Source organism: Raphanus sativus, chromosome 3, assembly GCF_000801105.2.
Source record: "Raphanus sativus cultivar WK10039 chromosome 3, ASM80110v3, whole genome shotgun sequence".
NCBI classification, from domain to species: domain Eukaryota; kingdom Viridiplantae; phylum Streptophyta; class Magnoliopsida; order Brassicales; family Brassicaceae; genus Raphanus; species Raphanus sativus.
In genome coordinates this window covers 10782348-10795717 of record NC_079513.1, presented here as the reverse complement: position 1 = coordinate 10795717, position 13370 = coordinate 10782348, and the positions used below count along the sequence as shown (strand labels likewise).

At 33.9% G+C, this 13370-nt stretch overlaps 2 protein-coding genes across 2 annotated transcripts; both read left to right on the top strand.

Annotated features, from left to right (window-relative positions):
- The first annotated feature begins 76 nt into the window (after positions 1–76).
- LOC108815411 (uncharacterized) lies at positions 77–634 on the top strand. The gene has a single exon (XM_018588024.2). It carries the CDS (start codon positions 77–79, stop codon positions 632–634), a length of 558 nt encoding a protein of 185 aa, XP_018443526.2.
- A 1952-nt stretch (positions 635–2586) lies between these two features.
- On the top strand, positions 2587–4935 carry LOC108816358 (uncharacterized). The gene is made up of 5 exons (XM_018588930.2): positions 2587–2881; positions 2987–3115; positions 3576–3674; positions 3814–4110; positions 4201–4935. The coding sequence occupies exons 3-5, from the start codon at positions 3666–3668 to the stop codon at positions 4498–4500; spliced, it is 606 nt and encodes a 201-aa protein (XP_018444432.1). The 5' UTR covers positions 2587–2881; positions 2987–3115; positions 3576–3665; the 3' UTR covers positions 4501–4935.
- The last annotated feature ends 8435 nt before the right edge of the window (positions 4936–13370 follow it).

The following is a 13370-nucleotide window of genomic DNA, read 5'->3' as shown; positions in this document are numbered from 1 at the left end:
AAACAATCTCTGCCTCGTGTTGGAAAATGCAGGACCGTTGGTCACAAGCGGGGCAGTAAAGACACTCCTAAGTCTAATGTTGGTTAAGGACTTATCCGAGAAGGCCTTAGCGAGTCTAGGGCAATTGGTTGTGACTCAAATGGGTAAAAAGGCAATGGAGGAAGGTTCGACTGTGCCCAAAAGTTTGATAGAGATTCTAACATGGGAAGATAAACCGAAATGCCAAGAGTACACGGCATATATCTTGATGGTATTAGCTCATCAGAGTTGGAGCCAGCGTGAGAAAATGGCTAAGGCAGGGATTGTACCGGTACTTCTTGAAGTGACCTTACTTGGAAGCCCATTGGTTCAGAAGAGGGCAGTTAAACTTTTGCAGTGGTTCAAGGATGAAAGAAATGTACGGATTGGTCCTCATTCGTGTCCACAAACCAGCCGTGTGAGTTCCGGTATTGGATCTCCAATGAGCCCGGGGTCAGGGGAAGAAGGTAAAAAGATGATGGAGAATCTGGTGAAACAGAGTTTGTACAAGAACATGGAGATGATAACTAGACGAGGCAATGTGGATTTGGAAAGGGAGGCTTGTAGGCTTAAGTCTTTGATCATCAGCACAAGCTCTAAAAGCTTGACTTATTGATCGATCATACTTTATTTCGTGCTTTTACTTAGTTACTTTGCCATGTGAAGTGATTACAGAGTGTCTTGCTCTGAAAAAGGAATATTTATTCAAGGGAACGAAAAAAATAAAAGAAAAAAGATAGGTGCAGTGGCAATAGGGAAAATCGCTTTGAGTGTTTCTCACATACTTTTTTTTTTTTTCTCACATACTTTTTTTTGTCAGAAGTTTCTCATAAAACTTAGTTTTGGATACCTTAATTATGTTGTTAAAAAAAAAAAAGATACCTTAATTATTAATGATGATCCAGTTACCCCTTAGTATATACAAAATGAAACAAATCCAATTTCTAAAGACTTTTTTTGAAAAAGGGTTTTAATTTTTTGTTAACACAAAGTTGATAATAAAAATTCAATTGAAACTCAAATGGGTCTAATTTAATAGATTCAAAAAAAAACCTAGTCCAAAGGAGATCTACTAACCGAGAAAACCTTAGGACTCTAAACTTCATAGACGAAGCTGTCACAGCCGCTAGGGAGACCACGGCGAGAAGGCTAGATTCCAGCCACCAAACAAAGCTGATACCACCTGATTTGAAACATCTCAATGTTAAAGGACTATGCGAGGTATATGTAAAGACCGGAGGAAAGGAAAGAGAACCCAAAAGACGAGAGCCATGCAGATCCGACAGAAGTCGTCACCTTAATCAGCTGCCTCCGGGATCGTTATTCACGCCTCTTCGCCGTCCTCAAACGGAAAGCTTACTGAAGTACTCGGAAGTTCATGCATCCATATCACACCCCTGCCTTGAAAACCTCCTCCCCACCGAAATCCACCATCTCCCCAACTTCTAAAGATTTTATGTACAACTCTAAAGTTTGAAATTGTTCGAAGGGATTTTACTGAATTAATTATCCGAAATTTAATGGATCTCACAAAAAATACTACCGAGCAGAAATCAAATACAATTTACTTAGCAGGGGAGTAAGGATATCAAGAAATTGATGTATCAATCTACTTGGTATAAAATGAGCCATATAACGGAGCAGAAATCATATACATATCTTATTTTAACAGGGGCATAAAGATATCAAGGTATTCCATCTGTTTCATAAAAATATCACTAAGAAATTTTCATACATATAAAATATGATTAAAATGCATTTATGTTTTTATTAAGTAAATCTATTTAAACAATAATATTTGAAATAAATGATATTATTTCAATGCATTTTAAAATTAATATTAAATTGAAAATAAGTATAAATTTTATTGAAATTCTAAAAATTATATTTTATGTGTAACAAGAAAAAAAATAGTAAAGTGACAATTTTTAAAAAACAAACAATTTTAAAATTCTTATTAATATGTTTTCCATTGTGAGAGTACCCTCAATGGGGAATTCTAGTTTCGAGGACCTAAATAAAAAAATTAAAAAAATATATATAAGAAAAAATGGTAAACTGACAATCTTTAAGAAACATAAAAATTTAAAATGCTTATTAATATGTTAGCCATTGTGAGAGTACCCTCAATGGGGAATTCTGTGTTGGATTTTTCATAAAGTTTAGAACCCCGTAATTACATACACATGTATAATACATACATGTATATGTATAAAATTGTATTCACTTTTTATTAAAAATAAAATGATATAGTGACTGAACATTTTGTTATATTACTACCATGTCCAACTTCAAAAACATTTAATACATGCTCGTTTCGTGAACTGGACGCGGCATCCAGACGCATACGGGGGCCGATGTTCGTTTGGTGTGAAATAGCAGGTTAAGTTGGACGCGACATCCAGATGTATTTCCAAAACTCATTCGGATTTTACGGGATTTCTGGATGAGACTTTTCAATGCTTCCAGCTACATTCAACTCACCCAAAAGTACTAAAAGTCGGTAATACCCTTATTTTATCTTAAAAATTACAAAGTTTTGCTATTGATTTCTAAACCTAATTTTTTTGTCGCCGTCGAAGCAAATCAAAACTCCTCTCTTTCAACCTCTCTTCAACCTCCTCTCTGCAACCATGAAACTCTGGAGATCTCTCGTACTCTTGATCCCAGAACCCTAAATCTAGTCCTCTCTCTCTCTCTTCTTGCAGTCTCTCTCTCTCTCGAACCCATCTCTCTCTCTCACGCAGTCTCTCCTTCTCAAACCCATCTCTCTCTCACACAGTCTCTCCTCTCGAACCCATCTCTCTCTCTCACGCAGTCTCTCCCTCTCCGAAGCAAACCCATTGAGCTCTCTCTCTTTGAGGTAACAGTCCCTGTTTGATACTGATTGTGATGGTCTTTGTTTGATACTGATAGTAGTGATGGTATCTGTTTGATACTGATTCTGATGGTCTTTGTTAATGCTTAGGTTTGTGATAGCAAAGAGAATCTACTCGGTTTGTTCCTTTTTAGCACTTGCGGCAAAGAAGTGTGTTCTGTGTTCAGCCTCGTCTCAAGCTTCTCTCAAGGTCTCAGAAGCTTCGTCTCTCACTCTATCGTAAGAGCTTTGCTTTCTATGCTTGCTTCATTCGTCTGTGATGTGCGAGGTTCGATTTTTGATGGGTTTCAAGCATTGTTGATGAATTTGGTTTGATGGGTTCTCTGTGATGGGTTTACTATTGTGTGGTATGAGATTCCTTGCTTCTTCTTTCTTAGCCACTGTTCTCGAGGTCTGTTGTTTTGTAGAATGCTTAAGAGAATTGCAGCTTGAGCGAATGCTTTCGTACTTGGAATCTGCTATGTTTCTTCTTGCTTGTTATGCTTTAAAACATAACCCTTTTTAGTTGTGAATAAGCATTGCTGATACGTTTTTTCAGTTTACAAAAATTGATATAACTAGTAATATTGGTAAATTGGAGAATACATGTTCTTGATATTGCGTTAGCTTAATGGTACTGTCAGGTCTCGTGTCTTTTTGCTCAATGCTCATAGCTTATTCTTTATGTTTTTCTTTGCAGGTCAGGCTCTCTCATCTCAGACTCAGACCCTCTCCAAGCTCACTCATTTTTGACTATCTGTTCAAGCTTCAATGGCATCTGTCCCTGGAAATGATGAAAGTCATTCTCAACACATTATTTTGGTGTTTCTGTGTTGCATTTAGTTAACATTTAGTTGAGTTTAGTCTTGACTTTGATGGTCTTTATGCATTGAATTTAGTTAGTTTTGACTTAGATGGTCTTCTTGTGTTGTTCATAGACTGTATTGTGGAGCGATGAACAAACACGGTTTGTGCTTCCACTAAGAATTGAAGAAGAACTGAAAGGCAATATGAGAAATAAGGTTCTCAATGAAACTGCGAGAAAGACAATGGCAGATAAGTTTTATGATACATATGGGGTGAGGCATCCATGGATAATGTTTAGGAACAAGTTTAACTCTTGCAAGAAGCAATACGGAGCTATGAAGAGGTTGACTCACAATAGAACTGGACTTGGATATCATCCAGATGGGTCAATAGACATGAGTGATGATTGGTGGGAGCAGCGTTGTAAGGTATATATCAAACACTTTAGAATCTGTTAGCTAAACACTTTAGGTTTATGCTAAGTAGAAACATGAGTGATGGTTTTTATTTGATTCTAGGAATGGCCTGGAGCTAGGAAGTACAAAGATAAACCAGTGGCAAACACAGATCTAATGGAGCATATTTTTAGTGGGGTTCATGTAAGTGGAGCAGAAGGATGGAGTGCTCATCAAGGTGAAAACGAGTTAGACAATATGGAGGTCGAGAATGATGATGCTGCATCTGAAGTAGGGACAACCAATCCTCCAGAAATGCAAACCAATCCTGAACCAGATTCTCCCACATCCTCCAATGGTCCACGAGGCTCCAATGCTCCCCGAGCCTCTACTGTCCCAAAGCCTTCTTGGAAAAGGCGTTAAGAACAAGCAGCAGAGGTTATGAGAAGTACTGAAGTAGTCTTCAGTCACGTGATGAGATACTCTCTCACAAGAACCACCTAAACGAAAGCCATCCAGATTTGAGTTGCAGTCAGCTTAAGGCTATGAGAGTCTTGTATTCACTGTCTACTATCAAAATGTGGTCTCCATTGTACAGAGCTGCCACGAAACATCTCAAGGAAGCTGCTACAAATCGACAGACATTCCTAAGCTATGAAGATGACGAGAACAAGATTATCTATTTGGAGGAAGAGACCGGGAAAAGCAGATATGACATATCTGAAGTTTGAGTCTTGTGTTCTCGTTTGAGTCTTGTGTCTTGTCTTCTCGTTTGAGTCTTGAGTCTTCTCGGTTGAGTCTTTATGTATGACAATGTGAAGTTTTCATGAATTATCTATGACATTTTCCATCTATGAATTATTTATGACATGTTTATCTATGACTTATGTTACCTTCATATGTATTGAATATAGCATTGTTAACATGTTTACTTGTTATTTTGCAGATATGCAACGAGACAACAGCATTAAATACATCCGCATTGCTAACTGAGGATGATGATATGGATTTGGAAGAAGAAGAGATCATGTATCATATGCTAGAATACTCAGAACAAACACAGGTGCAGGTTGGCGCCTTGTTCAGCGCCTCATGTTTGAGAGTGACAAGCAATGTTTTGACATCTTTAAGATGAATCAAGGTACTTTTATGAATCTGTGCTTTAGGCTTCAACAATACTACAAACTTGAAGAATCATGCAACGTCTATCATGAAGAGAGTGTGGCGATGTTTGTTGAAATGGTTGCACAAGATTTAACAGTTTGAGTTTTGACTAAGAGATATCAACGTTCTCTCTGTTCTACTAAAGCTTGCTGCAGACATCATTAAGCCATCAAGAGGAGAGTTTACTACTCCAAGTCCTGTTCTAGCAAACAATGATAGGTATGTTCACTTACAAGAGATTTTGTAAACATCTGTGTTAAGCGTCTGTGCACTTATTCTCTTTCTTGTTATTAAACTCCTTGCATACAGATAGACTCAAGTAAATGATGGGTTAAGCGTCTGTGTTCTTGGCTTCATATGTTCTTGGTGTTTTGTTTGTTTATAGCTACATGCCGTTTTTTGAAGATGCATTGGTGCTTTAGACGGAACTCACTTGCCTGTTCTTCCTCCGTTTGATAATCCAGAACCATACAAAGGCAGAAAAGGAGAACCAACAATCAACGTTCTCGCAATATGCAATCTGAAAATGCGATTCATCTACGCATACGTGGGAATTCCTGGTAGAGCTCACGGCACGAAATTTCTTACACATTGTGCGACACATGAACCCTTAGTCCCTCATCCACCAGATGGTAAGTACTATCTAGTTGACTCCGGTTATCCAACTAGATTTGGTTATCTAGGTCCGCATCGTCGAACTAGGTATCATCTTGATCAGTTTTCTAGGGGAGAACCACCAACAAACTCTAGGGAACTGTTTAACCGGAGGCATGCTAGTTTACGTTCTGTGATTGAAAGAACATTTGGTGTTTGGAAAGCGAAGTGGAGGATTTTAGATACAAAACATCTGAAATATGATGTTAAAAAGTGGGTGAAGATTGTCACAGTAAATATGGCACTTCACAATTTTATTCGAGATTCATCTGATGAAGACCGTGATTTCACTTATTGGGAAACAATAAGTGAGTATGAACATCACAGTGACCAAACAGTAGAAGAGCTTGAGCATACTCAATACCTTCCATCTGGTGATAGAGCAATGGAGACTCGAAGTGATGCAATCACTGAAAGGATAGCAAGAAGAAGTCGACTTCCATATTAGCATATGAAGAGGTTTGTATTTGAGTTTTATTGCCTTGGTTAAAATGTCACTTGAGTTTTTAAAGTATTGTTGTGCTGGTGATCATTCAGTTGTTTATTTATACTTGTAGAAAGCATGTGGTGTTATATGCGCTTGTGATCAAATGTCTCAAGCAGTTACTTCCTCCAGGTTCTTATTCTCATCTCTGTCTCTCTCTCTCTCACATCTCACGTGATCAGTTGTCTCATGCACTTGTGATCAGTTGTCTCATGCGCTTGTGGTGTTATATGCGTTTGTGATTAGCATAAGAGTCTTAGCAATATGTGTCATTAAGTTGTTAGGCTACTTGTAAGGAAGCATGTGTGAAGAGTATATAGCTCTAGTATGTGAAGCATGTGTGTCTTTCAGTTGTTTATTTGCTTGTAGGAAGCATGTGTGGTGTATTGTTTATGTATCGGCTCGAGGATGTGATATGTGACACTGTACTTGTTTCAGGTTTGAGTGTTCAAGACATTCGAAGATCTTCTTGAAGTCAAGGATTATGTTTATTACTGTTCAGACTTGATTTTATGTCAATGTGACATTACTATTGTTCAGACTTGAGTTTATGTGACTTGAGTGTTTATGTTTCAGGTTTATTTTTCATGTTTATGTGACTTGAGTTTTTTTTTTTGTTATTTCAAAACTTTGAGTTTTAAGTTTAATGTTTATTATTGTTACTTTAGATTGTTATAAAACATGAAAAATTGAATTTGATATTTATTTTTATTTATGTATATTTTATTTGCAGTGAAATATAATTTTTTTTACAAGTTAAAACATGAAAAATTGAATTTTTAGATACATGTTTAGACCAAAAGAGAAGATAAGGAGTTTTTGGTCATTTGACATAAAACTCATTCAGATACAAAATACAGAAATACAAAACGAACATAATTGCATCCAAATAAAATTTCCAGACGCATGATCCAAAATTTCCAGCATCGCGAATAAACGACATCTGATTGCTGCATCCAGTTACTGCGCACGGATGCCGCGTCTGGAATTCTCATCCAGTTCACGAAACGAACATGGCCTTACACAAACATATCATTTTCCTACAAACATAAAATATGTAGAGTCAATTAGGTAGAAAACCAAAAACAATAGAGAAATTAACAAATTGCCAAAACAGAAAAAATATTGAAGTGTACAATTTACAAATAGAAGTTCAAATGGCCTTTCTAATAGTGGCCAATAGTGAAAATTGGTATTTAGCTAATTATGAAGTTTTGTGTTGGTAGGGAGTGCAACTTCCCAAATATGTATCATTTTTCCTTTAAATAGCTTTCTACACACTTACTCATATGAACCGAGACACATTTGGATATAGATTCAATGGAGCCATGGTCATATATTATGCAACAACATTTCTAACACTCAGATGAAATGCTATAAAATTCAGTATTGTTACAACAAATCATTTTTTTTTTTTGAATATTTGTAAGATTTATTCAAAGAAAACCAACTTTTGTACATCAAGTGAGTCTGTTTTAAGAACTAACTGGCTTTTACAAGGAGAGAAACCAGAAAGTTCAAATATTGAAAACAACAGAGCTTACGCCCTTGAAGCAAACCATCATTGCAGCAAACCTTCATAATTCATGTGGCCCGTGGCTGATACCGTCATACACCAGTTACAAATCTGCCTGTCAATCATCTTAACCAAAGAAGTGGCGCTCATAGGCGTTGCACCATGTCGTCGATCGTTTCTCTCCCTCCATATGGAGTGAACCGAGGCTTGCAGAGTATACCTCACCAAAAATCTTGATTTCATGTCCAGTGTAGTGTATGTTGTTAGTTGGAGTAGTTCACCCCAAGACGTAGTAAAGCATGAACGTAGAAGCCTTTTTATTAAGAGAGACCATACTTCCTTAGAGAACACAACACAGTTGTAGAAGATGTGATCTCGAGTTTCTATCTCTTGGTTGCAGAATATGCACAAAGGGCTTATACCACTATTCCAAGGAGCCATACTATCACTTGTAGTTAGTCTATTATGAGTAGCCAACCAGGAGCAGAAAGCATATTTAGGGGTCGCATGTTGAAACCAAATCCCTGAGTGCCGTTGGACCTGGGGATGTACTTTCCGAATGAGATTCCAGGTTCCTTTTGTGTTGAACACTGGCCGATGACTGTCTTCACTATATTACCATAAGGATACATCTTCTCGATCTGTCATGTTGTGCCATTGGTTCTCCAGAGCTGTCTCAAACAAGTTATAGAGATCAACCCGATGAGTTAATAATTATAGATTGAGCTAAGCTTTCAAACATAAAAACGAACGTAAAGAGAAGATGGAAGGCTTATCTTACTGTCAGACAATTGGATATTTGAAAAGCTTTCTTGATTATCTAAAACCTGCTTAAGAATAATATATAAGAGATTAACCTATGATGTTAGACAGACATAATCCTTTAAACTATATACACATGATTGAAACGACATTCGTTAAAATTTGTTATGTATCTTTTGAAAATATGCCTCTAGGTTGTTAATCAGTGAGTAATGAACATCAAGTTGTTATATCTTCAGTAATGAACCTTTGCATATAGGCATTATTGTAGCAAAAATGTCAACTATGATTCCACATAGCTGAAACTTTACTTGGATTGTCTTGGATCTCAAATATTTGTTTATATTTATAAATTTTATTATATTGTAAAATGTCATATGATTTACGTAATATCTATTTTATTAAAACAGAAACATTCTATTGGACCTAACATTTATTTTGTAAGTTTTTAAATTAAATACACATTTATACTTTATAGTTAAACTTACATTAAATCATTAATGTTTCTTTCTTTATACTACTATCTATGTTTCCAAACAATATATTTATTTCTTTATACTACTATCAATGTTTCCAAACAATATATTTTTATACTACTATCAATGTTTCCAAACAATACAATAATTAATCTTAGTTATGTTATATCTATCATTTTCTTTTTAAAATTTTGTAGAAACGTCATAATTTCATAAATTGTAAAATAATGAACTTTAAAATTTGGAGTATAAGATTACAAATTATGAAATTATTACAATTTAAATCAAATTAGATTACATATCGTTCATCCAACAGTTCAATCGGTTAATCTCGGGTTTTAGTAATTTTTTTAATATTAATATTTTTAAAAACCTAAATTGAATTGTCAGATCTCCGAATTAACCGGTATAATCACAATCGGATTGAATTTAAAAACGCTGATTTAAATGCAAAAATATTTTAAATGCACACTTTTAAAAATTACCAAAATATTTGTTAAGTTATTAGTGAAATATTTTATCGTAAAATATTCTGCGCTTTCAAAGCGCGGATCAAGATCTAGTATTCTATTATTGTTTCTGTTTCTGATTTTTACTCTGTTTTTGTTCTTGCTTTAGTGTTCCAATGGTGAAAAACAACGACGAAAAGTATACTATACTGTCGTCGTTGTTTTTCAGAAAAAGCATCGTTGTGTCAGAAAAAAAAAGAGAAATGAAGAAGATGAACTCGTCGTCTATACTATATTCGGTGAACGAAATAGTATACTATATATTCTTTAGTGTAGTTATTTATTCAAGGATACCATACTATTCGTGATATATTTCTATACTATTTTTAAACATGTAATAATCTGGTTACTGTCAATATTTCTGAGCAGAGGGAAATTGTTAATATTCTGGATGTGGGTTGACATTTCCGGGTTAGGGTATAGTTTTATCATCTAAGTTGAATTTCACTAACTCACCATGAATTATAAAATGAGCCTGTACACTTTAAAAGTACTATACTATATGCACCATGTAATATAGTATTATGAATCTGGTGAATGTCATAATTTGAAAACGGGAAAAACTGTTTATATCTTGGATTTGGGTTGACATTTCCAAGTTAGGGTTTAGTGTTATCATCTGGATGAAGGTTTCACTAATTCATCCTCGTTGCTGCGTTACTTGTATTAGTGATATGAATTCATCTATATCGTAATGTCAATCTATCTATTCAATAATATATTAATATAGCATATATTTAACCTTCCTCATAAAGTCCCTTGAATTATTGAATGAAACTAGAATTTATTTCACAGTACACTGTAAACGTAGTATACTATATCCACTATGTAGTATAGTATTATGAGCGCATGTGATTTATATGTGTGTGATGTGGCCTTATTATTAGCCATATTTAATTTGATTGATGTGGCATTATCTTCTTCCTTTCACATGCTACATGTATCAAAGAAGGTCATAACCGGATAAAAACAGACACAATTGTTAGTTATTTAATTATGTCAACATCATAGACATTCACTTAATTTCACTTATGATTTATGTTATTCAACAAATAAGCCCTTAAATTAATGAGTTCGTTGGAATTTAATGGAATTCAAATTTAAAGTGATACTAAAGGGCAAGTATATTTTTTGTTTTAATTTAATTCTCATATTTGTGTTTTTTTGTGATTATATTTGCATTTTTCTTTGTAATCATATTGTGTATAAATCTTAATCAAAATATATTTTATTGAATAATAGCAATTTAAAAATTGATCCGGTATAAAGCTTAAAATTGATCCGTCAACCTGCAGGTTTCAATTTTGTTTTGGTCAAAAATATGACCCGCACAACCTGCAAACAAATAATTTGTACTGGTCTCGCCCCATTTAATTTTGCGGTTATCCGTAGTTATAAGTTTTTCAAAAATAATTATTTAATTTAATTATTATAAAAATATATTTATAATAAAAATTATATATCTTTTTAATTTTTTTTTAAATTACCATAATTTAAAAAAAACTGTTTACTTTTCTTCTTACTTTTTATCTTTTAAATACTTTTCGGGTCGGCGGGTACCCGCAATCCAAAATCTACCAACCCGCACCCACCCCGAATAAAATACTCATAACCCGCATCTGCAAATCGATTTTTTCAAATAGTTGAACCAAATTTATGATCCGCCTTTAAAAGGACGGAGATACTCTTTGTCTATATTTTTTAAGAAATATAATTTTTATAAAATCCAGGTTGTAACCAATTATATCTCTCAATATCTAATTTTTCTCTCACATCTCTGAACCTATAAATATAGCTGCAAAAATATACAAAATTTGAAATTGAGGTTAGTATGATAAGGAGTTCAATATAGATAGGTCCTTAAAAAATAGGAGTTTAAGTTCCACGATAAAAAGTTCGATATACAAAAAATATGACATTCCTAAAAAATAGGAATATATCATCATGGAACTTCTTTGTTGTTGTTGCAGTTATATCTCGGTATATAAACATTTATATATAGGTTGTTGCAGCTATATTTATTGGTTTCATGTATTTTTTAAATTGGACTCAACTATTATCAATTGGTTGCTAAATTAATAGAATAGATTTTTTAATCGAATAAACTATTTAACCGTTAAACTAAATACATTTTTATGAATATTTATTTCTATTAAAAGTTCACTTAAACCTTATTAAACTCTATTTTAACATGTGCTTTGTTAATTGATAAATTTAATGTCTATATAAAATATTCAAAATGTAAATTAAATATTGTCTGGTTGAATAAATTCTAATTTTTCAGACTGAAATGTAAGTGAACTTTTATTTAAATATATGTTGGAAATACTCTTAAAATACAGTTGTTGTGACAATTATACAACATCACCGTTGTTGTGGTGTGATAATGATTTTTGAAAAATATATCAAAGTTTATTATAATTAAATATTATACTGTAATAGTCGGTGAAAATAATAGTTATTTTCTTTCGTAATATTAGAGATAAAAATAAAAAGTGGAATTACTATTTATTTTGTATTTATTAACAAATGTAAAATGTCTATAATATAATAATTAAATTTTATGCTTAGAGATAAGTGGATTTTATACTTAGAGTTAAGTGGGTTCGCGAGTTACAAATATTAATAGTATTAATGCTTATCTCATTCTCCTCGACGTACCTTAATCAATCCAAAATTAAGTATTAGAGCACAGGTTACAAAAAAAAAGAAGCATAAATGATATTTGATTATTAATCAACAGGGAAAAATGAAGTGGGTCCCGCCAATTACAAATAAAATGCAATTCGTTTGTTTTCTGTAGAAAAATTATGTAATTGCCGTCACTTACAATTCAGTTGTACAAAAATAACTAATTAGACCCAGTTATTATCAACATGGCATGTTCCTATTTTAATAGTATCGATATATACTTAACAATCTACATTTGTTAAAAACCCAAAAGAAAATAATAATTGTTGTATATGTATGTATCTATCTATATAAAGAAAAGGGGACTCTCTTCTCCGTGTTCCAATAAATAGTGCAAGGAGCACAAGCCACGAGTCCCATTAATCATCCTCTGTGTTTTGTTTCTAGCACATTAAACATTATATGTGCATAAATAATTAGAGAGCCCAATAGCATAAGCCCCTTCAGTATTAGGGTTTCCTCTTTCTTCGAATTCAGCCATCAAACAATGATCTTCTGCGTTCTCTATCCTCTTCAATGGTGTTTCTATAGTTTTGCTGACTCAAATCGACATGAAGAATCTCTTTGTTGGTCTGCAGTAGCGTCGATTTGTCTTCTCCTTTTAGTTACAGATTCAACGCCTTTATTGCTTTCTCAACTCCATATACCAACATGAAGCACGATCTTACATTGAATGAAATCTATCGCTCTGCAAGGCGGTGTATCCACAACTATTTAAAGGTTAGCCTCCTCACTCCGATATCATCTTCATTCCGTGAAAACACCAAAGTTCAACTATTTTCTTTGAAATAGAACTCATCAACTCTCTTTTCTGTTTGTAATCGAAGATGGCGACAAGCTTTCACCTATAGTTGTTGCTTTCACCGATGAGCAGACCAAGAGTTTAAGAAGCATTCTGTGTCATCAATAAATACTCAGATGGTCTGTCGTTGTTTACTTTTGTCTTAATACACAATCTTCTATATGAACAGATCATCGAACTGATGATAAGATGGATTAGCTGATATTTATATATGTTGTTTCTGTGAAACAGGGTT